Raw genomic sequence first — 26632 nt, forward strand, 5'->3', positions numbered from 1 at the left:
GACTTTTTAAAAGCTCTTGATATATACTGCAAAACTGATTCCCAAGAATGTTGTGTCAAGTTATATTCCCACTTGTAGGGGATGAGAATACTGACTTTCAAATTTAATTGGGGGCAGGCCCAGATGGCTCCTAAACTGAAGGGATTTTTTTTTTTTTTAAATGCCTTATGTGTGAGTAAGTTGAGAAAAGAGAGCGTATTTTATGCTGGAAGGTTCCTGCTCCTTGCGTCCTTTGCTCTGGCATCGTTGGGGCCCTCGTGGGTGTTTGAACCTTTGTTCCAGCTGCTCATGTCAATCCTGTGTGTCTCAGAAGCTGAAGACCCTGGTTATTATTATAGTTGCTCATGTCAATCCTGTGTATCTCAGAAGCTGAAGACCCCAGTTATTATTATAGTTGCTCATGTCAATCCTGTGTGTCTCAGAAGCTGAAGACCCCGGTTATTATTATAGTTGCTCATGTCAATCCTGTGTGTCTCAGAAGCTGAAGGCCCCAGTTATTATTATAGTTGCTCATGTCAATCCTGTGTGTCTCAGAAGCTGAAGGCCCCAGTTATTATTATAGTTTTACCCTCTGTTTTTGGTGCAGGGAGGCGTTCCTTTCTCGGTTTTTATCTTTTGAACACACACACAACTTTAAACGTCATTTCTAAGTGTAGGAACAGAATGGCATGAGATCACCCTACCATCTTGATCCTGAAGTCTCTTCTGAATCTTGACCGCTATCTCCTATTTTCTTGAAAGTGGACTTTTTCATAATCATATATTTCTATATATACATATATATATATTTGTTTATAAGAGCTTGAATGAACTGTGTTTGTGTTATATGTTTCTCTTTATACAAGCCTTGAATGTAGAGAGCTCTCTACTCAGAATTGGTTTTTGACCTTTGCAAGAATATGTGGATCCCTGGCTGCCCTGACACTCAACCAAGTTGTTGTTGAAGGTATGCTCTAAAGCTCAGGCTGGAGGCTGGCCCATGTGCACTTGCATTGCAAGTATAAGGACAGTGCAGCAGTCTGAGGGGAGTGAGTCGTGAGCCAGGACCAGAGGCGGCTGTGCAGAGCAATGTGGCCTGTGGTGCAGAAGCTGCTGCGCCAGGTTCCCTTTACATTTATTTCTTTACATACATTTCTTGTATGCCCCAGTGTGTGTCAGGTCTAAAGTGTGTCTAGGCTGCCTAAAGGACCAAGCCCCAGATGGCCTTCTGCTTGACACAGAAACTGCGTGGACCCTGAGGATTTCAACAAATGACATTGACTCTCCAAAATAATAGAGTAAAAAGAGTCCATCTACCCCCTAGCCAGTCTTTGACTTTATTCATTACCCTTTCAAATTAGAATGCAGGAAGGGGTTCCCTCCTACCAGGGTTCCCTCCAGTTATTCCCATAATTGCTATTGTTGTTTAGCAGAGGACCTTCATGCTTCTCTTCTATGTGGTCCCACCTGCCCTATGTAGAAAAGTTTTGGGGATTTGCCTGTAACTGCTAGTGCTTTTGAAGACTTCCCCCCTATTTTTATATTCCATTGATCATTTCCGTGGGAAGGAAGGTAGAAGCCTGTGTTTACTCTGCTGATTTACCAGGGAGTAAATAAGTTCTCTTTTTATAAAAAAACCTCCTATTGGATATCCAGCCAGATATTGTTTGTTTTATTTTTTTTTCAGATATTGTTTTAATATGCATTTTTTAAAATAGAACTGCCTCTTCCTGCTTTCATTACAGAATTTTGTTAATCTAGATGTCAATCAAATGAAGATTATACTTTAAAACATGTAGTTATTTCAAATAAAGATGACACTAAAGCATTACAATACTGACCATGTAAATATTGATGGAGATCAATATAAGGGCCTCCAGGGGTTCCAGTACTGATTGAAAATGCCTATTATGTCTACATACTGTTTCACTGAAGGTAATGTAACAGAGCAGATCTAAGTTTCCTTATAGTTAGCAATAAACAACTGAAAGATAAGCTGCTGATTCATACATTTAACCGCAGTTTCCTGTGATGATTACGTTCTAACTCAAAATCAATAATAGCATTAAATGTTATATATTAAGAAAAGCTCTCATCTATCACATTTTCAAATGTATCGAAGTTAAACAAAGCTTTAGAAAATAATTACGTAATACTTACCATAGAGAAAAAGTATTCTTTAAATTAATTACTATAAATAGTAATGTGGTACCAGCAGCAGTAACAGCCATTTATAGAACATCTTATACTTTCAGGTACTTTACATGTATCTCATTTAATCCTCCAATCCTGCCACTTTAGATATTATAATCTCTACCTTTTATATGAGGAAACAGGCCCAGAGGTTAAGTAATTTGCCTAATGAAGTTGGATGACCAATTGAGGTGCTCCCTGGGGGACCTCTAGGGAACATCAGAGATTCTGAGGCACATTGTTTACGTGGATTCAAAGTGCTGCTTGACTCTTGGCTGCCTATGTGATTCATATACTTCTCCACTGCTAGAGGTATTCTTGTGAGAGATGGATGGCCATGTTTGCAATGCTGTAGAAAGCATTCGTGTCCCCTGTAATTTTACATCAGGGGTTCTTAAGTTGGGGTTCATAAACACTCTGAAAATGCATGAAAAAAATGTGCTTAATTGCATATTTCTGGGAAGAAGACTTTCGCCAGATTTCAATGGAGTCCATGATCCAAAAATGGTTCGGAATTGTCCTAGATATTCCTTAGTGACTGGTTTTAATCTATAAGACTTAAGAAATCTTAATTTCATTTCTGAGGAAATTCCATAGTATAACATCTTGGAGTATACTTAAATTAACAAGAAAGTGGAGGCAATTACCCAAATGAAAATTTCAAATTGAAACTTGAAATAATCAGATAGCCATGGCAAAGGAAATGAGGTGGAGGCTGTGGCTGAATTATCTACCACATGATAGCAATTTTCTCCTTTTCATTACAGATAGAAAAAGCTACTGCTTAAAGAGAAAGAAAAATGAGCTGAGTTTATCTGAATTATCACACTGAAAAAGATATGTCACATATAATTACAAAAGTGCTGGGAAATATGCAAACATTAGCAATTGTATTTCTAAATAGGAAGACAAAATAGAAACAATTTGCTAGTTTTAAGCAGCGGAGTGGGTATAATCTTATAACAGATAAAAAGTGAAGATGTAATTTTCCACTTTTCTTCCAAAGAAGTTCTGCTGAACTTCAAAAATTTTCTTTGAATAATCATGTTTGACAAATATAAAGGTTAATGCTAGCAAGGTAATTAAAATTAATGATTACAATGTCCACTGGGCTATGTCTGTGCATGTGTTTCCCTCCACTGTACTCACTCTAGCTTAAAAATGTCTGATGTATAAAATTCTGATCTTACACATAATACATTAGTAGTGGCTATTTTCATCCCTCCTAAAAAATACAGAATTTCTTTATAAAAAGAGTTTTTATAGGGTTTCTAAAATATAATTTGATTTTAAAAAATGTAATAGGTCATACAAAATTACAAAAAAATACTCATTGCAGAAATTGAGCAGATACTATTAGAGGCATGGATTCCAATCCTCTATAGCATTGTTTTAAAGTCAAAGGTTACCTTGAAGGAAGGGTCTTGAACATTGCCCTATTACCTAGTCAAGTCATCTACTACCCAGGACTTTACTCAAAACTTACTAGTTTGATACTTGATTAACATAGATTTTTTTTTTCTTTTATAAATTTTTTGTGATTTTTTAGTATATTAACACAGACTTTTATTTCTCTCTCTCTCTCTCGCTCTCTCTCTCTCTCTCTCTCTCTCTCTCTATATATATATAATCTGGTCCCCAGCATGGAGATTAAGAGTGCAAATTAGAGGAATAATGGGCCGTTAGATGCTAGCACAAAGACAACCAGCAGACAGACTGACTCCAAGGGAAGAGACAGAACACAAACAAAAAGGAAGTCCAAATACATGTTGGGAAAAAAGTACCTGGAGATAGGAAGAGGGAAGGATGGAAATATCTAATCATTTAAGCTTTCCCCAAGGATCACCCTGTCAGTTGGGATGTTGGAGGTTACTGAGAGCACGGCTGACTCTGGGGGTGTCCAGTGACAGATCATGCAGTCCCTTGAGAGAGGTATTCTCTCAGCTCTGAAGAGTAGGGAACTGGTTCAGCTGTTCTACAGCCCTTTAATTAGTTACCCTGCTGACTGCCCCAGGGTTTGTTCCTAGTTTTCCCTGCTTGTGATCTTGAGGGTTTTTCATGGTTCTACTTAACTCACTGTCTTTCACCTTTATTGTGTTCTGGGGTCTTTTGCACAGCTGGGCTGTATCTTCAATCTTATTCCATCTGTTGTATATTATTAAAAATTTCCTCAATGTTGATTCCAACCTTCTAGGTTTCCAGTGCTGTTGTGGATTTATTTTTATATTTATCCTTCCATTTCAAAGAGACTTTAGATGGAAGTAGAGGTAAAAAAAAAAAAGTCTTAATCAGCTATCTTTTTTTGGAAGCCATTTTGAGCACTTTAAATAAAGCAAGTATTCTCCCCCTACAATTGGTTGCATTAAGATTTTTATCGATAAGCTATCAATTTTACTGTAGGCAAACCAATGCATTTAACAAGATTAAACTATCAAACTTGAAATTTTCTTCTTTTGTTTTGCTAAATAAGTTATTTTTAAAAGCGTGAAAAAAATGCAGAAAACTTACAATCCATATCAAGTATGGCACGGACAGATTTAACAAGTTCCTTAGATTCAAGTGCCAGCGTTGCTGGGATGTTACGTCCACTCCTTCCCAGTGGTGTGAGGGACGTCTGGGAAGCTAACATAGCTCTTCTTTCACTATGGGGGCAATAAAATAAAGCTAAACTTATTACACAATGAATAATATCTATCTTTGCTAAATCTGAATTCTTCTTATTAGTTATGAAATTGTACAAAAATTTTTGATTTCTGGGAACATTGTATTCTTATAGCCATAATCGAAATAATTCCCACAAAATAATATTTCTGTTTTCAATTCTTTATTATATAATAAATAGGCATATTTAAAAAATTAGGTTTACCTTATACATAAGGAAGAAGGGATAGAAGGATAGCTCCCTCCTAAATCATTTGTTTGGCTTATTTTGTGAGTGCTTGTGTTATGCTAACATGATGTGGCCTTTTATTTAGTTTTGTAAACACTTAAATTAAGCACTTAAACATAAATTTATTAAAGAGACATTTACTACTACTTCTAGTAATATTAAATATAAATTCAATATGTATATTTGCTCCTGAAATTCTCTCTTAAACTCTTCCATTTGCTATCCCTAAATCTAAAAAAGCCTAGAGCATTTATACCACTTTTAAAAAATGCGAATATCACCTGAAATGAATGCATTCTGATACAATTAAAATGCAAGGTTTTACTTTTACCATTATGCTGAAACTTTTACTTGAAAAGAGACAATTTTAAACTGATGACAAAGCCATCATTACTTATAATCCATCTTCCTAAGCATGATAGTATTAATTCACAAGGAGAAACTAAAGCATCAATTCTCAAATTCAAATACAGAGCCTTTATTCCGTGTAGAATACCAAGGCCAACATCCACTACAGATGATATAGTGTATTAAAAAGACTGAGCAAAATTTTACTAGTGTTTAACTTTCCAAGATGTAGCAAAAAGTTGCTTAATGTTGCTTTTTTTTAAAAGAAATTGATGTATAGTTGATTTACAATGATGTGTTACTTTCAGGTGTACAGCAAAGTGATTCAGTTACATATATTAATGTTGCTTTTTAAAGTTACCTTTGTTCTGTGAACCTGCAAGGGCAGGCTCTGGCTTTTAAATAGTCATTTTTAATACCAAAGCTTTTGAATTATTATTCAAGGTCACAATGAAACCTTGGGTGGTGGGAGTTGGGGACATGTCTAACCCATACAAGCGGAATCTGACTGCTGAGTATTTTAACATCGTACTGAAAATAATCATCATGGTATCCACATAATTATTTTACATCATAAGCAGCATAGATAACAATAAAAACATCAGATTTCACCTGAATAAAGTATTACATTAAAATGAGTTTAAAGGTGTACTACCATATGTACTACCATGTACTACCATATTTTTCAAAATTCAAAAATGCTATGTGGAAACTTAAAATATAATGAATCATCTTCATTTATTGAACTGCTGTTTTCACAGAAAAGGGTGGAGTTTTCCTATGTTTCTGCAAGCATACGTTGCTAGAAGTAGAACTACATTGCTAGTGGCAGTTGTTATAAAAGGAAAAAATTGCTTTGACTATCTTAAGACTTTAAGAGATTTTAGTATTTTAGCACAAGTACCAGATGAAGAATGTAATCAGTGGCCATACTCTGCAGAAAGCACTTAAATTTTCTTACCTTAAATTTGACAAAGGAAGAGGATTATCACAAAACACTTCTTGAATAGCCTAGAGACAAACAAGAGAGTGAAGGTGATAATGTAACTTTGATAGCTTTTTAAAATGTTTTCTCTTGCTTAAATAATATTTATAACCCCCTCCACCCATATGATTAAAAAGGTGTTTCTGTTATATAGGGAAAAAAATCAATTACATTAACATACAATTCTACTCAGAATTATAATACACAGAGAAACATTTCTTTATAGGGTAGTTATCAACTAATGTTTACATAGTATCAAAAGTTAAGAAAGTGTTCATTAAAACATAGTATATATTTAGGATCATATTACCCTGTCTCAATTATTTCTCTTAATCTGTAATGTTAGCTGGTCTTTTCATTATCTAAGCAATTTAAAATCTGACTGTAAGTCACCATTGCTGTTTTGAGGCCAGAGAATGTTTCACTAGCCATCAAACACCATGACATTTACCTGTATGTCAGTTGTCTATACATTTCTTAAAAATGGACATAAAGTGATGTAACAGGAAAATTTACCTCTACAAAATGAAGAAGCTTTTCAGTGGATGCCTCAAAAGTTTTTCGAGCCATTTCTGATTTTCGCAATTGGCAGTCAAGTACTGTGATTCGCTTTCTTAACTCCTGAACACTTTCCTGGACAGAGATAGCAAAAGGAACGTATTATACATTTCTTCAATTTTATACTAGTGGCTGTTATTTTCATTTTTTATTAACTAATATCCAACATTACTATATCATTTATTTTCTCTCTTATTGTACATATCTTCTGGTTTTGGGGGGTACTTAACTAATTGCATATTTTTAAAAGTTAAACTGCACAGGAATGCTGCAAACTTTTTAAGATAAGCTACAAATAACTTTATATTAAAATATAAAATACATTTTAATTAGTTTATATTATATTCTTATATTAAAATACATTTTAATTAGTTTATGGTATTCCTTGACAACATGGTTACCAGATGCTGACGGAAACCCCTATTAGTGTGGCACAATCCAACATGCTGAAGATATACATACATATTTAATGTAATATGACCCAATGTAAAGCTGAGCTGACGGGGAAGTAAAAGAATTCCGGGAAAAGTGACGGAATTTCATGAAGATAAGCAAGAGTAATGCTGAGTGAACCCACTTAAGTTAGAGTACACTGTAGCACAATTTGATCTCGGGGTATTTGCTGATCCTTGGAGGCCTATAGTTTGGGGTTTCATCAGGCACAAATGGCAAACAGGAGAACTTTAATGGGTGAATTAGGGAGAAACAAACCTTTTGATTTTGCCTCTGGTGAATGGTAAAAAAAGTGTCCCCTGAATAATTGCCAACCACAGTCCCCCAACTCATGCAGGTTCCAGGTCAGAATTTATACTACCTGTGTGGCCTGTACATTCATAAGCTGAAAACTTAGTTTAAATTGGTCCCTGGCTGGTAAAAGCACACAAAAAATTTCTCTAGTGGGTTATTTGATAAACTCAGACATCAAAGAATGCCTACATTTAATGTATCAAAAGAACATGATCGACAGTAGAAATACATCTACACGTGGAACTGCTCCTACAGAACACCCACTGAACGCTGGCAGAAGACGTCAGACCTCCCAAAAGGCAAGAAAATCCCCACGTACTTGGGTAGGGCAAAAGAAAAAAGAAATAACAGAGACAAAAGAATAGGGACGGGACCTGCACCAGTGGGAGGGAGCTGTGAAGGAGGAAAGGTTTCCACACACTAGGAAGCCCCTTCACGGGCAGAGACTGCGGGTGGCAGAGGGGGGAAGCTTCAGAGCCACGGAGGAGAGCGCAGCCACAGGGGTGCGGAGGGCAAAGCGGAGAGATTCCCGCATAGAGGATCGGCGCCGAGCAGCACTCACCAGCCCGAGAGGCTTGTCTGCTCAGCCGCCGGGGCGGGCGGGGGCTGGGAGCTGAGGCTCGGGCTTCGGTCGGATCGCGGGGAGAGGACTGGGGTTGGCGGCGTGAACACAGCCTGAAGGGGCTAGCGCACCACAGCTAGCCGGGAGGGAGCCCGAGAAAAAGTCTGCAGCTGCCGAAGAGGCAAGAGACTTTTTCTTGCCTCTTTGTTTCGCGGCGCGCAAGGAGAGGGGATTCAGAGCGCCGCTTAAACGAACTCCAGAGACGGGCGCGAGCCGCGGTTGGTTATCAGCGCGGACCCCAGAGACGGGCATGAGACGCTAAGGCTGCTGCTGCCGCCACCAAAAAGCCTGTGTGCGAGCACAGGTCACTCTCCACACCGCCCCTCCCGGGAGCCAGTGCAGCCCGCCACGGCCAGGCTCCCGTGATCTGGGGACAACTTCCCCGGGAGAGCGCACGGCGCACCTCAGGCTGCTGCAACGTCACGCCGGCTTCTGCTGCCACAGGCTCGCCCCGCCTCCTCCGTACCTCTCCCTCCCCCCGGCCTGACTGAGCCAGAGCCCCCGAATCAGCTGCTCCTTTAACCCCGTTCTGTCTGGGCGGGGAACAGACGCCCTCAGGCGACCTACATGCAGAGGCGGGTCCAAATCCAAAGCTGAACCCCGGGAGCTGTACGAACAAAGAAGAGAAAGGGAAATCTCTCCCAGCAGCCTCAGAAGCAGCGGATTAAAGCTCCACAAACAACTTGATGTGCCTGCATCTGTTAAATACCTGAATAGACAATGAATCATCCCAAATTTAGGAGGTGGACTTTGGGAGCAGGATATATTAATTTTTCCCCTTTTCCTTTTTTTGTGAGTGTATATGTGTACGCTTCCGGGTGAGATTTTGTCTGTATAGCTTTGCTTTCACCGTTAGTCCTAGGGTTAGGTCCGTCCGTTTTTTTTTTTTTTTTTTTTTTACTTAAAAAATTTTTGTTTCCCTAATAAATGTTTTCTTAATAATTTTTTCCTTATTTTCTATTTTTAAAAAATTAAAAAAAAATTTTTAATAAGTTTTTTCATATTTTTTATTTTAAAAAATTAAAAATTTTTTCTTCTTAATAAATTTGTTTCCTAATAATTTTTTTCTTATTTTTTATTATAAAAAATAAATAAATCTATTTTTAAAAATTAAAAAAAATTTTTTTTCTTAATAAATTTATTCTTAATAATTTTTTTCTTATTTTTTATTATAATAGCTTTATTTTATTTTATTTTATCCTCTTTCTTTCTTTCTTTCTAATTTTTCTCCCTTTTATTCTGAGCCGTGTGGATGAAAGGCTCTTGGTGCTCCAGCCAGGCATCAGGGCTGTGCCTCTGAGGTGGGAGAGCCAACTTCAGGACACTGGTCCACAAGAGACCTCCCAGTGCCACGTAATACCAAATGGCGAAAATCTCTCAGAGATCTCCATCTCAACATCAAGACCCAGCTTCACTCAACGACTAGCAAGCTACAGTGCTGGACACCCTATGCCAAACAACTAGCAAGACAGGAACACAGCCCCATCCATTAACAGAGAGGCTGCCTAAAATCATAATAAGGCCACAGACACCCCAAAACACACCACCAGACGTGGACGTGCCCACCAGAAAGACAAGATCCAACCTCATCCACCAGAACACAGGCACTATTCCCCTCCACCAGGAAGCCTACACAACCCACTGAACCAACCTTAGCCACTGGGGATAGATACCAAAAACAACGGGAACTATGAACCTGCAGCCTGTGAAAAGGAGACCCCAAACACAGTAAGATAAGCAAAATGAGAAGACAAAAAAACACACAGCAGGTGAAGGAGCAAGGTCAAACACACCAGACCTAACAAATGAAGAGGAAATAGGCAGTCTACCTGAAAAAGAATTCAGAATAATGATAGTAAAGATGATCCAAAATCTTGGAAATAGAATAGACAAAATGCAAGAAACATTTAACAAGGACGTAGAAGAACTGAAGAGGATCCAAGCAACAATGAAAAACACAATAAATGAAATTAAAAATACTCTAGATGGGACCAATAGCAGAATAACTGAGGCAGAAGAACGGATAAGTGACCTGGAAGATAAAATAGTGGAAATAACTACTGCAGACCAGAATAAAGAAAAAAGAATGAAACGAACTGAGGACAGTCTCAGAGACCTCTGGGACAACATTAAACGCACCAACATTCGAATTATAGGGGTCCCAGAAGAAGAAGAGAAAAAGAAAGGGACTGAGAAAATATTTGAAGAGATTATAGTTGAAAACTTCCCTAATATGGGAAAGGAAATAGTTAATCAAGTCCTGGAAGCACAGAGAGTCCCATACAGGATAAATCCAAGGAGAAACACAACAAGACACATATTAATCAAACTATCAAAAATTAAATATAAAGAAAACATATTAAAAGCAGCAAGTGAAAAACAACAAATAACATACAAGGGAATCCCCATAAGGTTAACAGCTGATCTTTCAGCAGAAACTCTGCAAGCCAGAAGGGAGTGGCAGGATATACTTAAAGTGATGAAGGAGAAAAACCTACAACCAAGGTTACTCTACCCAGCAAGGATCTCATTCAGATTTGATGGAGAAATTAAAACCTTTACAGACAAGCAAAAGCTGAAAGAGTTCAGCACCACCAAACCAGCTTTACAACAAATGCTAAAGGAACTTATCTAGGCAAGAAACACAAGAGAAGGAAAACACCTACAATAACAAACCCAAAACATTTAAGAAAATGGGAATAGGAAAATACATATCGATAATTACCTTAAATGTAAATGGATTAAATGCTCCCACCAAAAGACACAGACTGGCTGAATGGATACAAAAACAAGACCCATATATATGCTGTCTACAAGAGACCCACTTCAGACCTAGAGACACATACAGACTGAAAGTGAGGGGATGGAAAAAGGTATTCCATGCAAATGGAAATCAAAAGAAAGCTGGAGTAGCAATTCTCATATGAGACAAAATAGACTTTAAAATAAAGACTATTACAAGAGACAAAGAAGGACACTACATAATGATCAAGGGATCAATCCAAGAAGAAGATATAACAATTGTACATATTTATGCACCCAACATAGGAGCACCTCAATACATAAGGCAAATACTAACAGCCATAAAAGGGGAAATCGACAGTAACACAATCATAGTAGGGGACTTTAACACCCCACTTTCACCAATGGACAGATCATCCAAAATGAAAATAAATAAGGAAACACAAGCTTTAAATGATACATTAAACAAGATGGACTTAATTGATATTTATAGGACATTCCACCCAAAAACAACAGAATACACATTTTTCTCAAGTGCTCATGGAACATTCTCCAGGATAGATCATATCTTGGGACACAAATCAAGCCTTGGTAAATTTAAAAAAATTGAAATCGTATCAAGTATCTTTTCCGACCACAACGCTATGAGACTAGATATCAATTACAGGAAAAGATCTGTAAAAAATACAAACACATGGAGGCTACACAATACACTACTTAATAACGAAGTGATCACTGAAGAAATCAAAGGGGAAATCAAAAAATACCTAGAAACAAATGACAATGGAGACACGACGACCCAAAACCTATGGGATGCAGCAAAAGCAGTTCTAAGAGGGAAGTTTATAGCAATACAAGCCTACATCAAGAAACAGGAAACATCTCGAATAAACAACCTAACCTTGCACCTAAAGCAATTAGAGAAGGAAGAACAAAAAAACCCCAAAGCTAGCAGAAGGAAAGAAATCATAAAGATCAGATCAGAAATAAATGAAAAAGAAATAAAGGAAACAATAGCAAAAATCAATGAAACTAAAAGCTGGTTCTTTGAGAAGATAAACAAAATTGATAAACCATTAGCCAGACTCCTCAAGAGAAAAAGGGAGAAGACTCAAATCAATAGAATTAGAAATGAAAAAGGAGAAGTAACCACTGACACTGCAGAAATACAAAGCATCATGAGAGATAACTACAAGCAACTCTATGCCAATAAAATGGACAACCTGGAAGAAATGGACAGATTCTTAGAAACGCACAACCTGCCAAGACTGAACCAGGAAGAAATAGAAAATATGAACAGACCAATCACAAGCACTGAAATTGAAACTGTGATTAAAAATCTTCCAACACACAAAAGCCCAGGACCAGATGGCTTCACAGGCGAATTCTATCAAACATTTAGAGAAGAGCTAACACCTATCCTTCTCAAAATCTTCCAAAATATTGCAGAGGGAGGAACACTCCCTAACTCATTCTACGAGGCCACCATCACCCTGATACCAAAACCAGACAAAGATGTCACAAAGAAAGAAAACTAGAGGCCAATATCACTGATGAACATAGATGCAAAAATCCTCAACAAAATACTAGCAAACAGAATCCAACAGCACATTAAAAGGATCATACACCATGATCAAGTGGGGTTTATCCCAGTAATGCAAGGATTCTTCAATATACGCAAATCAATCAGCGTGACACACCATATTAACAAATTGAAGGAGAAAAACCATATGATCATCTCAATAGATGCAGAGAAAGCTTTCGACAAAATTCAACACCCATTTATGATCAAAGCCCTGCAGAAAGTAGGCATAGAGGGAACTTTCCTCAACATAATAAAGGCCATATATGACAAACCCACAGCCAACATTGTCCTCAATGGTGAAAAACTGAAACCATTTCCACTAAGATCAGGAACAAGACAAGGTTGTCCACTCTCACCACTATTATTCAACATAGTTTTGGAAGTGTTAGCCACAGCAATCAGAGAAGAAAAAGAAATAAAAGGAATCCAAATCGGAAAAGAAGAAGTAAAGCTGTCACTGTTTGCAGATGACATGATACTATACATAGAGAATCCTAAGGATGCTACCAGAAAACTACTAGAGCTAATCAATGAATTTGGTAAAGTAGCAGGATACAAAATTAATGCACAGAAATCTCTTGCATTCCTATATACTAATGATGAAAAATCTGAAAGTGAAATTAAGAAAACACTCCCGTTTACCATTGCAACAAAAAGAATAAAATATCTAGGAATAAACCTACCTAAGGAGACAAAAGACCTGTATGCAGAAAATTATAGGACACTGATGAAAGAAATTAAAGATGATACAAATAGATGGAGAGATGTACCATGTTCTTGGATAGGAAGAATAAACATTGTGAAAATGACTCTGCTACCCAAAGCAATCTACAGATTCAATGCAATCCCTATCAAACTACTACTGGCATTTTTCACAGAACTAGAACAAAAAATTTCACAATTTGTATGGAAACACAAAAGACCCCGAATAGTCAAAGCAATCTTGAGAACGAAAAACGGAGCTGGAGGAATCAGGCTCCCTGACTTCAGACTATATTACAAAGCTACAGTAATCAAGACAGTTTGGTACTGGCACAAAAACAGAAATATAGATAAATGGAACAGGATAGAAAGCCCAGAGATAAGCCCAGGCACATATGGTCACCTTATCTTTGATAAAGGAGGCAAGCATATACAGTGGAGAAAAGACAGCCTCTTCAATAAGTGGTGCTGGGAAAATTGGACAGGTACATGTAAAAGTATGAAATTAGAACACTCCCTGACACCATACACAAAAATAAACTCAAAATGGATTAAAGACCTAAGTGTAAGGCCAGACACTATCAAACTCTTAGAGGGAAACATAGGCAGAACACTCTATGACATAAATCACAGCAAGATCCATTTTGACCCACCTCCTAGAGAAATGGAAATAAAAACAAAAATAAACAAATGGGACCTAATGAAACTTAAAAGCTTTTGCACAGCAAAGGAAACCATAAACAAGACCAAAAGACAACCCTCAGAATGGGAGAAAATGTTTGCAAATGAAGCAACTGACAAAGGATTAATCTCCAAGATTTACAAGCAGCTCATGCAGCTCAATAACAAAAAAACAAACAACCCAATCCAAAAATGGGCAGAAGACCTAAATAGACATTTCTCCAAAGAAGATATACAGATTGCCAACAGACACATGAAAGAATGCTCAACATCATTCATCATTAGAGAAATGCAAATCAAAACTACAATGAGGTATCATCTCACACCAGTCAGAATGGCCATCATCAAAAAATCTAGAAACAATAAATGCTGGAGAGGGTGTGGAGAAAAGGGAACACTCTTGCACTGTTGGTGGGAATGTGAATTGATACAGCCACTATGGAGAACAGTATGGAGGTTCCTTAAAAAACTAAAAGTAGAACTACCATACGACCCAGCAATCCCACTACTGGGCATATACCCTGAGAAAACCATAATTCAGAAAGAGTCATGTACCAAAATATTCATTGCAGCTCTGTTTACAATAGCCAGGACATGGAAGCAACCTAGGTGTCCATCATCGGATGAATGGATAAAGAAGATGTGGCACATATGTACAATGGAATATTACTCAGCCATAAAAAGAAATGAAATGGAGGTATTTGTAATGAGGTGGATGGAGTTAGAGTCTGTCATACAGAGTGAAGTAAGTCAGAAAGAGAAAAAGAAATACAGTATGCTAACACATATATATGAAATCTAAGGAAAAAAAAAAAAAAGGTCATGAAGAACCTAGTGGCAAGACGGGAATAAAGACACAGACCTACTAGAGAATGGACTTGAGGATATGGGGAGGGGGAGGGGTGAGATGTGACAGGGTGAGAGAGTGTCATGGACATATATACACTACCAAACGTAAAATAGATAGCTAGTGGGAAGCAGCCGCATAGCACAGGGAGATCAGCTCGGTGCTTTGTGACCACCTAGAGGGGTGGGATAGGGAGGGTGGGAGGGAGCGAGATGCAAGAGGGAAGAGATATGGGAACATATGTATATGTATAACTGATTCACTTTGTTATAAAGCAGAAACTAACACACCATTGTAAAGCAATTATACTTCAATAAAGATGTTTAAAAAAAAAAAAAAGAACATGATCTCAGCAAATAAGCTACTATGGATGAAAAGTCAGCTGAAGGAAACAAATTATAGGATCAAACCTATAGAGATAGCAGCTACTGAAGTGATCAGATACAGAATATAAAGTTACGTTTAATATGTTTTAAAAATTAAGAATTTAAAGCATAATAAAGAAACAAGAACCTATCAAAATAGATCCAGATGACACAAAAAAATCGATATGAAAAGTAAAAATACAGGGAGGGTGGGAGGGAGACGCAGGAGGGAGGGGATATGGGGATATACGTATACGTATAGCTGATTCACTTTGTTATACAGCAGCAACTAACACAAGAATGTAAAGCAATTATACTCCAATAAAGATGTTTAAAAAAATAAAAATAAAAATGCAGTAATAATTAGAAACTCAATTTATGCATTTACTATCCAATTAGATACAGATGAAAAGAGAATGGGTGAACTGGAAGACAGAGGTAAAGAAACTTGTCATAATAGAGCATAAAAATAAAAATGGAAAATATGAAAAGAGACAAAATAACCAGAAGAAGATCTAGCATACATCCAATCTGCATTACATAGGACAGACTAGAAATAATGAAAGAGGAATAGGTCAGGATAAAAGCTTAGGGTTTTTCAGAAATGATGAAAGACACTGTTCCTCAGATCAGGAACCTCATTCCATGAATCTCAAGCAATATAAATAAAAATAAGTGAACAAATGACTGATCATAGTCAAACTGCTGAACACTAAAGATAAAGAGAAAATCATCTATAAAGAAACAACAGATAGCAAACAAATGACAGACTGACATCTGATATCACAACCATGGAATAAAAACACTGAAAGAAATTCAGTGCCAATTTAGCAATCTAAATGTAGCAAAAATATATTTCAAGAACAAGAGTCAAAAATGATGTTTCCAGACAAACAAAAATAGAGTTTATTACCAATAAATCCTCACTATTTCTAAAAGATGTACTTCAGGGAAAAAGAAAGTAATTCTAGCAAGGATGTCTGAAATGCAAGGAAGAATGTTGAACAAAGATAATGATAAACATGGAGGTCTATCTAAATGAAGGTTGACTGCACAAAATAAACTGTAATAGTATCTAATTTATGATGTTAAAAGTCAAGAAAGAACTAAAATACTTAGTTAATAGAAATTAAGCAGAAAGGGATGATTGGATTTATGTTTTAAAGTCCTTACAATATTTAGAAGAAGTGGAAAGCCAGTGATTAGTTTTATAATTTAAGTTAAAATAGAATGTTAACATTTCTAATATAATCTTTAAAAATTAGAAACCGAGTGTCTAACTTCTAAACTAGCAGAGTAAAATAAATGAAATGGGAGTAGGGGAACACAGGAGAAGTCTGACCCAATCCAAAAAAGAAAAAAAAAAGGGAGGCAAGAAATGACAAACAACTAGAAAACATGGGCCAAATAAAATGCACAAAATAAAAGGGTAGAAATGAAGCCAAGTGCATTTGCGAATAAGAATGTAAACGGAAAGACCTTTCCAATTAAAGGTCAAAAATCAGTAAAATGGGGAAAAAAATCCAACTACCAGTTGTTTATCATAGACACAATTAAAATATAAGGACACTGAAAGTTGAAAGTAAAAGAATGGAAAAAATACATAGGTAAATACCAAAAGAAAGCTGGTATAACTATTTTAATATCAATCAAAAATAAGCATTAAGGGGGAAAGAAGATTGAAGAGTCACAACATTTTTGTAAAAGGATGATAACATAATTCTAAGCTTGTATGCAATTAAAAACATTACTTCAAATATATACAGAAAATTTTAAAAAGTAATCACAAGGGAAATTTTAACCTATTCCCTGACAAAGAAGTTAATATGACTAGAGAAGAATTGAACCCCACAATTAATGATCCTGATCTGGTGGACTATACAAAACAACACATCAAATGATTGCAGAATTCTTTTCAAGCTCTCTTTGAATATTTGTAAATATTGGTCATACAATAAGCCATGAAGCAACCATCAATGAATTTTGGAGTTATCTATAGACTAGATTCTCTGGCCACATGCAATTAACCTTTCGGTTCCTCAGTGATGTTTATGAATCAAGACGCAATCATAAATATGTAAATTTCCCCCAAATTATATATTTAATGCATTTTCAGTAAAAATGGCAATTGTATTAATTTATTTTGATGGAATTTATAATCTGAGTCTAAAATACGTATAAAAGATCAAAGGGTTATGTAGCCAACACACTTTTAAAGAAAAAGAACTAGACAGGTTGATCGGATCAAGATTTAGAGTAAAAGAGACTTTTGAATGAGCGGTGCTGGGATAGTTGGTCATTCACTTAGAATAAAAAAGAAAGAATGAAATGAATCCCCACCTTATACAATGACATAAAACCATGACAGAAGGATCAAAGTTTTAAAACTTTTAGAGACAAATATAAAAATATCTTTGGGAATGGAAGGACTTCTGGAAAGACACATGAGAGAAAAGACTGAAAAGTTTGATTACTTGAAAATAACACCTGTTCATTTCACCAGAGGCTGAAAAGGTAAGCTATAAATTCCAGAGAGGATTTTTACAACATAAAATATAAGATAGGTTTGTAACCAGAACATACAATCACTACATATGAATATAAAAAAGACAAATAACCCAATGGAAAAATGGTTAAAAGATATGAAGAAGCATTTCACATAGAAACACAAATCCCTAATAAATGCATAAATATTAGCTCAACTGACTATCTGGGACAAGGGGCAAAGCCCTGGTTTATTGCATTTGGGGGTGTAAATAACCCCACCAAGGCTGATTTCAAGCTAACAACCAGATGTCGTTGAACATGCAGTTAAGAAGAAATGTACACAGTCAGCTCTCGTAAACCAGTACCAGCTGGTCCCAGCATATCAGTAGCTCAAAATCATTAGAGAAATTCAAATTAAACCACAATGAGATACACTTATCACACTTAACAGTTTGATAAAAATTAAAAGTAAAAGAGAGCAAGCATCAGCAAGGATTTGGGGTAAACGGTAATTCTCATTCATTACTGTTGGGAGTAAAATTGGTTCAAACACTTTCAAACACAATTAGGCATTGCCTAATTGTAATTAGTAAAGTTGATCATACAATCATCATTCAACCTAGCAATTCCACTCCAAGATATGAACCCAAGAGAACTGTTACACATGTGGAGCAGGATATATGTACAAAACTGTTTTCAGCAACATTGTTCATAATAGAAGAAAACTGAAACAATTGGACTGTCCATCAAATACAGAATGGATAAATATATTGTAGTATATCCACTCAATGGAGTACAAAAAAGCAATGAAAAGACATGAACTAGCTATAAACTTCAAATAGATGAATCACAAAAACAAAATTTTGAGTGAAAAACCAAGTTGGAACAATAAAAGTAGTATATTTCTATTTACATAAAGTTGACAAACAGGCAAAATTAAACAACATATTGTTAAGGGATATATACATAGGTAGTAAAATTATCTAGAAAGTGTTTAACACTAAATCCAGGAAAGTGGTTTGTTTACCTATGAGGGCGAGGGAGGGGGATGCAATTGGAAAGGGATATTGTGGGTCTTCGAAGGTACTGGTAAAGTTTCATTTCTTAAGCTGAAGGTGAAAAAAAAGGGGAAATAAGTAAATATAGAGATAACATAAGGGAAAACTTGTAAGAAAAATAATATTGTTACAAAAATAATCTGCCTTAAAAATGAATATTTGAATCTGAATCCTGCCATATCTTGGTCAGTGTCTCTTCAAGCAATCTCAAACAATTAAAAAAAAATTTCCTTCTATTTCTCCACTGGTATTGGGTTTGGAAAATGTTAAGATGCTCATGTATAACATCTCCTCTTTGGAAAAAAAGAAGATTATTTTCAGAGACAGGTTAATGGTTTAGTTTAGGATTTTGTTAAGAGGAATGGCATGAGACACCATTATGCTAAAAAAGAGAAGAACTGAATTAATTATATTACTACACAACTTAGGACAAAAATGTTTCTCAGCTAGGAGCTGGAAGAAAGAATAGCAAATAACTTATGCTTTAAAAAGAAAGAATAAATTCATGTGAACTCCTTGAATGTTATATTATTTAAAAAGAAAGTATTTTTAAAGACTTGATTATCCCTCCAAAAGTAAATCAAGTTATTATTAAAAAAATGTACTTTTAGTATTTTGAAAATTCCCAAAATATTTTCAGAATCATGTTAAAGTTACTCACATGAAATAAGCACATATCTCTGATTTCAGAATGTAAACACTGGGTCAAGAATAATAAATACATGTAATATTCCTAAGTATTTCTGCTGTCTCAAGTAATGTTTTCCCCTTGGCCTTGTGGTATTATCAAAGGGTGACAGGAATGTCAACCTTCTTTTGGAATTGGTTTAAATGGACAGATGTGAGAAATATATTAGTCATTCTTAAGAGCTAACCAAAGAAAATTTCAGATTTTCTTCTGTATTTTGCTTTTCTAAAACTGGTTTCATTTCTACTTGGTATATTTAAAGTATTTAACTCTTTTATGTTTAAATAAATACACATAAATTTTTCAAATTTGTTTCATATTCTCTTGAAAGATGACTATTAGAGAGATATAAACACTTACTATGGTTATAAATGAACGCTATGAAGTTATAAAATATCTATTTCAATTTATTTAATTTTCTACCTTATTTCAGTGAAATAAAAATGTCTGTTACAGTTTTTGAAGACCATTCAATGAATACAGTATGTTTAAAAAAATCACATAATGAAAAAATTCACATTAAAAAAAGTTCACATTGCCTTCTGAAAAGCATTCAGTATTTCGCTATTGAAATTGGAGTCTGCTAAATTCAGCCTCAAGTTTCTTTCTATTAATTATCTTGGGCCTTGGGCAAAAAATTCTTTAACTTTCACACTTCCTTAAGTGCTCTAATCAAAGAGCAAACCCCATCCCTAGACTCTCCTCCTCCCATCCCCACAGGACAAATTAGCAAGTTTAGGAAAAGGAGGAAACCAATGTAATCAATTAAATGTTAAATAGTTCCAGGACTTAGTGCCTGAGCTGTACAATGTTGACCAATGACCCGAATAAATTTGGGCACATACTTTTCCATCCCAAAGCTATCTGGATAAATGGAGGCTCATAACCTTCACATTACCCCCATCATGACACATCATCCTATCACTGAATTATAGAAGACAAACACTGACCTAGTTTAGAAGTGCAGATGAAAAGAAAATGAAAACAGGATACATGACAACGGCAAGGAAACCATGGTAACTAGAAGAGAGAACTGTTTTGCTTACTTTATTTTGGTCAGAATAATCAGCAAGCTGAGCCTTCAGCTCTGTAATCTCGGCCTCTAACAGACGGATCACTTCTTCATAATCCATTTCCATTCCGTGTGCCTGTCTCTGTGCAGCTTCGGCAAGATGAAGCCGACTTCGCAGGGCTCTTGTTTCTTCGACCACAGCTTTGGCTTCCTAAAGATTTCAAAAAATAATGTCATTGAAAAAAAAAACATGTAAAAACAATACAGTGGTTTAAACAAAATATTTTCCTCCTTCTGGAAGTTCCAATTCTAAAAGTGAATCAATATACATTCTCACATCTCAATTTGAAAATTAATATTCACATTATTTTATTATACAGAGTAGCTGCCTGACCTTATTTTTCCTTTCTTGATTTCTTAGAAAACTTTCAGTATGGAATCTCCAACTTCACACATCTAGCATAAAATTTTGAAAAGAAGAGAAGCGAAAGAGAATTGAAAGTGGAAAACAGAAGACTAAGAATTAGCTCAAAAGATAAAAAGAGTAGGCTTCTACAAAAGTCAAGCAGGTGGTAGGCTCATGTTCTAGGAAGGCTCTTGCAGCTTCATCAGATACTGCTGAGAGATTTATAGTGTTGAGGGCTTCTCCGTGGTCCAAGCCCCAGGAGCCAAAGCTTATTCCTAGACATCAGTCTAACTGCTACTTCTCCATTTTGATTTAAGCCAAAAGGTAGAATTCAGTAGCAAAATATACAGCTATTTCTATGGGATGCAATGTTCACGATACATTTATTAACCACATGTTATGTCTCAGGTAATTCATGCGTCTTCTCCCGTTTAACATTTAGAACAACACTGAGGGAAAGGAATTATTAAAAACCATTTTATACATAATCAAACAGAGGCTCAGAGATGTTACATATCCTATGCAAGGACACATACTAGTGCCAGAATTTAAACCCAGGTTTACCTGACTCCAACATTAATGCTCTTTTCACCATTTTATTCCACCGCTAGATGAAAAACAAAACCAAAAACAAAACAAAACTATATAATAGCTACATTCTCCACCTTAGGAAGAGGACAGTGTGGGCAAAACCACTTGCCCTCTCAAAAATGTGTGGTGCTGGGTCAATAACAGTCCCCCAGGACACCAATATAATTTAATACGGCACTTGTTATAATGTAAACCGCTTCTTTTTCTTTACTTGATGCAGAAATCGCTTTTCTCTGCAATGGAACTTTCTGCTACAATTGCCATGGCTAAAATTCAACTGTGGCTATTTTAATTTTCTGGGAGCTATTATAGGACACTTGCTTTTGTTTGAGCCTAAGGGAGGGTTAGAAGTATTTTTATTATAGGACATATTTTTAAGGGTCAATTTTTCATTCATACATTCAATAACTATTAAGTACTTATTATGTGTCAGTTTCTGTTTCAGGTACTGAGGACAGAGCACCTAACAAAATAGACAAAAAGTCCTCCTTTTGTCCCCCAGAATTTACAATCTATTGAAAGTTTGGGAAGATAGACAGCAAATTAGGGATAATCAATGAAGATCTCATTGAGAAGACATTTAATTAGAGAACTGCAGGAAGGATGGAGCCATGAAAGTTTCCCAAGGAGGAACTTTCAGGGCAGAGAGAACAATTTGTGCAAAGGTCCTGAGACAGGATTGTGCCTTGCACCTTCAGAGAACAGCAAGGAAGCCAGTGTGGCAGAAGCAGACAGTAGTAGGGGACAGGAAGAAGGGAATATGAGGGCAAAGTGGTCACAGGAGTTTGGGCAGGGATGGTGTTGGCGTGGAGTTGCAGATCTCAAGAGGCTTTGGAGGCCACTGAGAGGACTTTAGTTTTACTCAGGGTGAGAGGGGAAGTGACTGGAGAGTTCTGAGCAGAGAAGTGGTATGATCTGACTTAAATTTTATGTGGGTTACTTTCACTGCTGTGTTGAGAGCAGACAACTCATCACAGGAGTAGGCAAGGGTGGAATAGGGAGAAGAGGAATGGGATAGGCAAGCTACAGTTACTTTAGCTTGGACAGGGTGACAGTGGTGCAGATGGTGTGAAGTGGTGAGATTCTAAATGTAGTCGGAGGGCTTCCCTGGTGGCACAGTGGTTAAGAATCCTGCCAATGCAGGGGACATGGGTTCGAGCCCTGGTCCGGGAAAATCCCACATGCCGCGGAACAGCTAAGCCCATGCGCCACAACTACAAGCCTGCGCTCTAGAGCCCGCAAGCCACAACTACTGAGCCCATGTGCCACAACTACTGAAGCCCACGCGCCTAGAGCCCGTGCTCTGCAACAAGAGAATCCACCGCAATGAGAAGCCCACGCACCACAACAAAGAGTAGCCCCCGCTCACCTCAACTAAAGAAAACCCGCAGGCAGCAATGAAGACCCAAAGCAGCCAAAAACACATAAATAAATAAATAAATTTATAAAAATAAAAAAAATAAATGCAGTTTGAAAATACAGCTAACAGGAGAGTTCATCATTAACAACTTTTACTTAGCACTTACTGCATCCAGACAATCATGTTATGTGATAAAAAATACAAAGGGGGTAAAAGACACTTTCCCTTTTTTGGCTCAGCTTAGAACAGAAGGTATGACTTAGATAAGTGGAGGAAGACAGTAGGACATGTTAGACACACGAACAATGTGAACAAAGGAAGAGGGACAAGAAGGAATCTGAATGCAGTGCATTTGAGAAATGACTAACTTTGAAATAGATCAACTTTGACTGGAGTAGATGCTTCCTCTAGGGGCACAATGGATAAAAAAGATTGGGGAGAGGGAGGGAAAGGGCTGGGCTCTGGTAGAAATGGCGTGATAGGCAAAGGTGCTTGGATCTGGGGAAGGCCTGAAACCTTCTGAGCAGAAATTGATATGAGAACACAGTGGTTTAGAAAGCTAGATCTGGCAGCAGCTGCAGGATGGAGGCATGGCCAGCCAACTGCCTATTGTACCCTTGACTCAAATAACTTTGCTTCCTTATTTTTAAAAGTAATTGTCTTATAATAAAAGGTACTTTTAGAAAGAAATATCTAAGGAAATAAAAGGACATTTACCTAACTACCACATCAGTCAGTTCAGCCCAGGTGATCAAGGGTCACCAGTGTCAGAGCAGGATAAACTTCACATTAGACTGTGCATACAGGAGGTAATGGCGTAGTATGTGTTGACAGAGCTCTAGATGTTTTACATGGATCAACTCAGATAATCCACCTAATGCTGTGAGAGTTATGTCTATTATTATCCTCATTTAATAGATAGGAAACTGAAACGTTAAGGAACTTGCTCAGAATCACAAACTTAATAAGTGGCTGAGCTGGGATTTGAACCCAGGCAGTATAGTTACAAAGTTCGTGCTCTTGGCTACCAACTACAGAAAATGTTAAAAAACCAAGTCACTTGTAGATGACAGTATCATAGTGCCCAGCCCTGCATGAGCTTTTAGGATGTGGCCATTACAGTAAACTCAAACACATTCGAGGCTGCTACACTGTTCCCCATTTTCCATTCACTCAGGCTAGGAAAAAAAATATTGCTACTGAAGAGAAAGGGAGGGACAGAGAATTCTCTATAGCTGCAATAAAGAATAACTAATTTGGTGATTTGTCTCCTTCACACTCGCTTCATGCAGTTTTTATTCCTCTATAAAAACAGCACTTTTATTTTTGTTCAAAGAATACTAGTTAATTAAAAGAATCTGGATGGAATTTATACAGCCATTATAGTGCACTGATGGCAATATGGTGTGAAAGGCAGTTGGGTGGTAAAAGATGCAGAGGTTTTGATGCTGAATAAATTCATGCTATTTCTTTTGTAAATGTATAACTGTCAGGTTGGTAAATGTGACCCCTTAGCAAAGTTCTAGCCCAATTCCCACTGAACGGCTGTTTAAAAGATTAGTGCATTGAAATGACGACTCTTAGAGGAAGCAGTAAAGAGAAGATAGCAGCAGTGTGCCGTATTTAGCAATACAGGATCACATAAATCCATTTTTTCTTTTCCTCCTGGGCTGTCTTCTAATAACTGTAAAGCCTCCTATGTCAGCAACAATTGAGCCAGAATTTTCCCAGTACCTTACCATGAGCCTGAAATCCCATCAGGGTAAATGCGGCAGCCAGTTCACTGATTTACTTTGTATTAGGTACAGATTAATTCATTTTAGAAAGTTAGAAAATAAGAGAAACTAAGATGTAATAGTAAATAGAAAAATCAACATAAGCATTATGCTTTGTAATACTAAGCAGTACAAACAAATGCACTAGAAGGGAATCCTGAATTATGAAGGCAAATCTCTGACTTAACTTTCTTTCAGTGACACTGAGGAAATGCCTTCAACTCACACTGTTTTATTGTAAAATCAGGATTTTCCACCTCACAATTTCACAATGAACCTTCAGGGAAGATCAGACCACATTCTTCTTTGAAAATAGAGTTCAAACAAATGAAAATCTTTGTAGGCTACAAATACTTTGAAGTTAGCTATGTGATTGTGTTGAAACAAAGGGCAGAATAAACTCAAAGGGAAGCATAAGCTCAGACAAAAGACAATATATTATCTGTTTTTCCACATATAGCACTTTTTCCCCCTTAAGGCACTAACATGATATTGAATAAAAAATATGGGCGTTTGATGAGATATACCTCAGAATCTTAGATACGTGATTTTTTTCATTTTCTGGCTCTATAATTCTCCAAGACTCTGTTCATTTGTACAATGGTAAATAACAACACCTACTTTATAAGATCAAAACAACTCTCACAATAGGGTTAAAGAAACCACTACAGTTCTTGGTACAGTTTTTTTCCTGTTCATCTTTACTGCTTTTGAAATATATTCATAATCACCAATGTGATTAAAGGGCTAGACTACATCAAATGATTGAAGGCTTTCTTGAGGCACTGAAATAGTTGTTCGGAAATATAACGTGCACATGTCTTTTTTAATGTTAGCAACAATTATGTTAAGCCTTTCCTTCTCTAGTTGTGAGTTTTTAACGGCTCCCTAAAGTAGAAGGAAAAAGCACTAACTGCAGTTGCTCATTTGTAATTAGGTAGCATATCCACATCACTAAACTTAGAAGTTCTGTAATTTTTAAGCTAATCAGTAAATCTTTCAGAATGTCAATGGCTGACAGGAGAAAAAAGGAGACTGCAAAGAGATATATGTTTTAGTGTAATGTAACTTACACTACCAAGCCCAAAAGAATACTTCTCTTATCAGCTTCCTACATCCACTCATTGGAAAACCCTTCTTGGTCTTGGTCCCATTACAGCTTGTTAAAAAGATTAAGGGTTACTGCAGGAAGAGGGCTGTTGAAGGAAAGCGTTGAAAAGCAAGTTATATCTAGTTTCCTTAACTTATGTGTCAAATTTATTAAAATATGTTTAATATTCCTCTCAATGGATGATCACAAAGTAATTTGCTAGATGTTCACAAAATGAACCTACAACTCATCCCTTAACCACGATGCACTTGGGGGAGAAAATGAATTCACAGAACTTTATATATGTCTCTGATATGTGCTCTCTCCTTTCCCTTTCTTTATGCCTTCTCCGTGCATACATCCATCCCACTACTCCACCTCCATACCTAACCAGTTATTAAGCACCTGTGAAGTCTTCATTGATGATGTATTTGTACCATTCCTTAATATCCATTCTTACCATCATGCTATTGTTCATGTCTTTAACACCTCAAACTTAGGTACTATGAAAATCACATAAGTAATCACTCTGCCTACTGTGTTCTTCACTATAATGTATTCTGCATACTTCTGAAGGATCAATTTTCCTGAAATATTGCTTAGGTAACAAACCTAAGGTGACTAGATAAAATGTTGCTTAGGTAAGTACAGGGTACATGATAAATATATCCTCAACCTCCATACTTCAAGGTTCTCCACTATTTGTTCCAAATCAACCTTTCCAGTTTTAGCACATTTGACTCTCTTACAGGATTACCATATCCAAGTACATTCACTTACCAAATTTCCCAGACTAAACTCTCCCACCTCCAAGATGCTTTTTTTTTTTTTAAATGAAAGCTTCTTTATTTATTTATTTATTTATTTTTGGCTGTGTTGGGTCTTCGTTTCTGTGCGAGGGCTTTCTCTAGTTGCGGCAAG

The 26632-nt window shown here is 36.6% G+C and overlaps 1 protein-coding gene across 5 annotated transcripts in view; it reads right to left on the bottom strand.

Annotated features, from left to right (window-relative positions):
* The window catches only part of STXBP4 (syntaxin binding protein 4), a 178570-nt gene that overhangs the window by 59389 nt on the left and 92549 nt on the right, over positions 1–26632 (bottom strand). For all 5 annotated transcript variants that reach the window (XM_061176621.1, XM_061176622.1, XM_061176623.1 and 2 more), the window contains 4 exons: positions 20524–20700; positions 6912–7028; positions 6372–6421; positions 4681–4814 (listed from right to left, as the gene is read on the bottom strand). In XM_061176621.1, coding sequence (XP_061032604.1) covers positions 4681–4814; positions 6372–6421; positions 6912–7028; positions 20524–20700 — 478 coding nt within the window. The remainder of the gene's footprint in view (positions 1–4680; positions 4815–6371; positions 6422–6911; positions 7029–20523; positions 20701–26632) is intronic.

The sequence above is a fragment of the Eubalaena glacialis genome, chromosome 19 (assembly GCF_028564815.1).
Source record: "Eubalaena glacialis isolate mEubGla1 chromosome 19, mEubGla1.1.hap2.+ XY, whole genome shotgun sequence".
NCBI lineage: Eukaryota > Metazoa > Chordata > Mammalia > Artiodactyla > Balaenidae > Eubalaena > Eubalaena glacialis.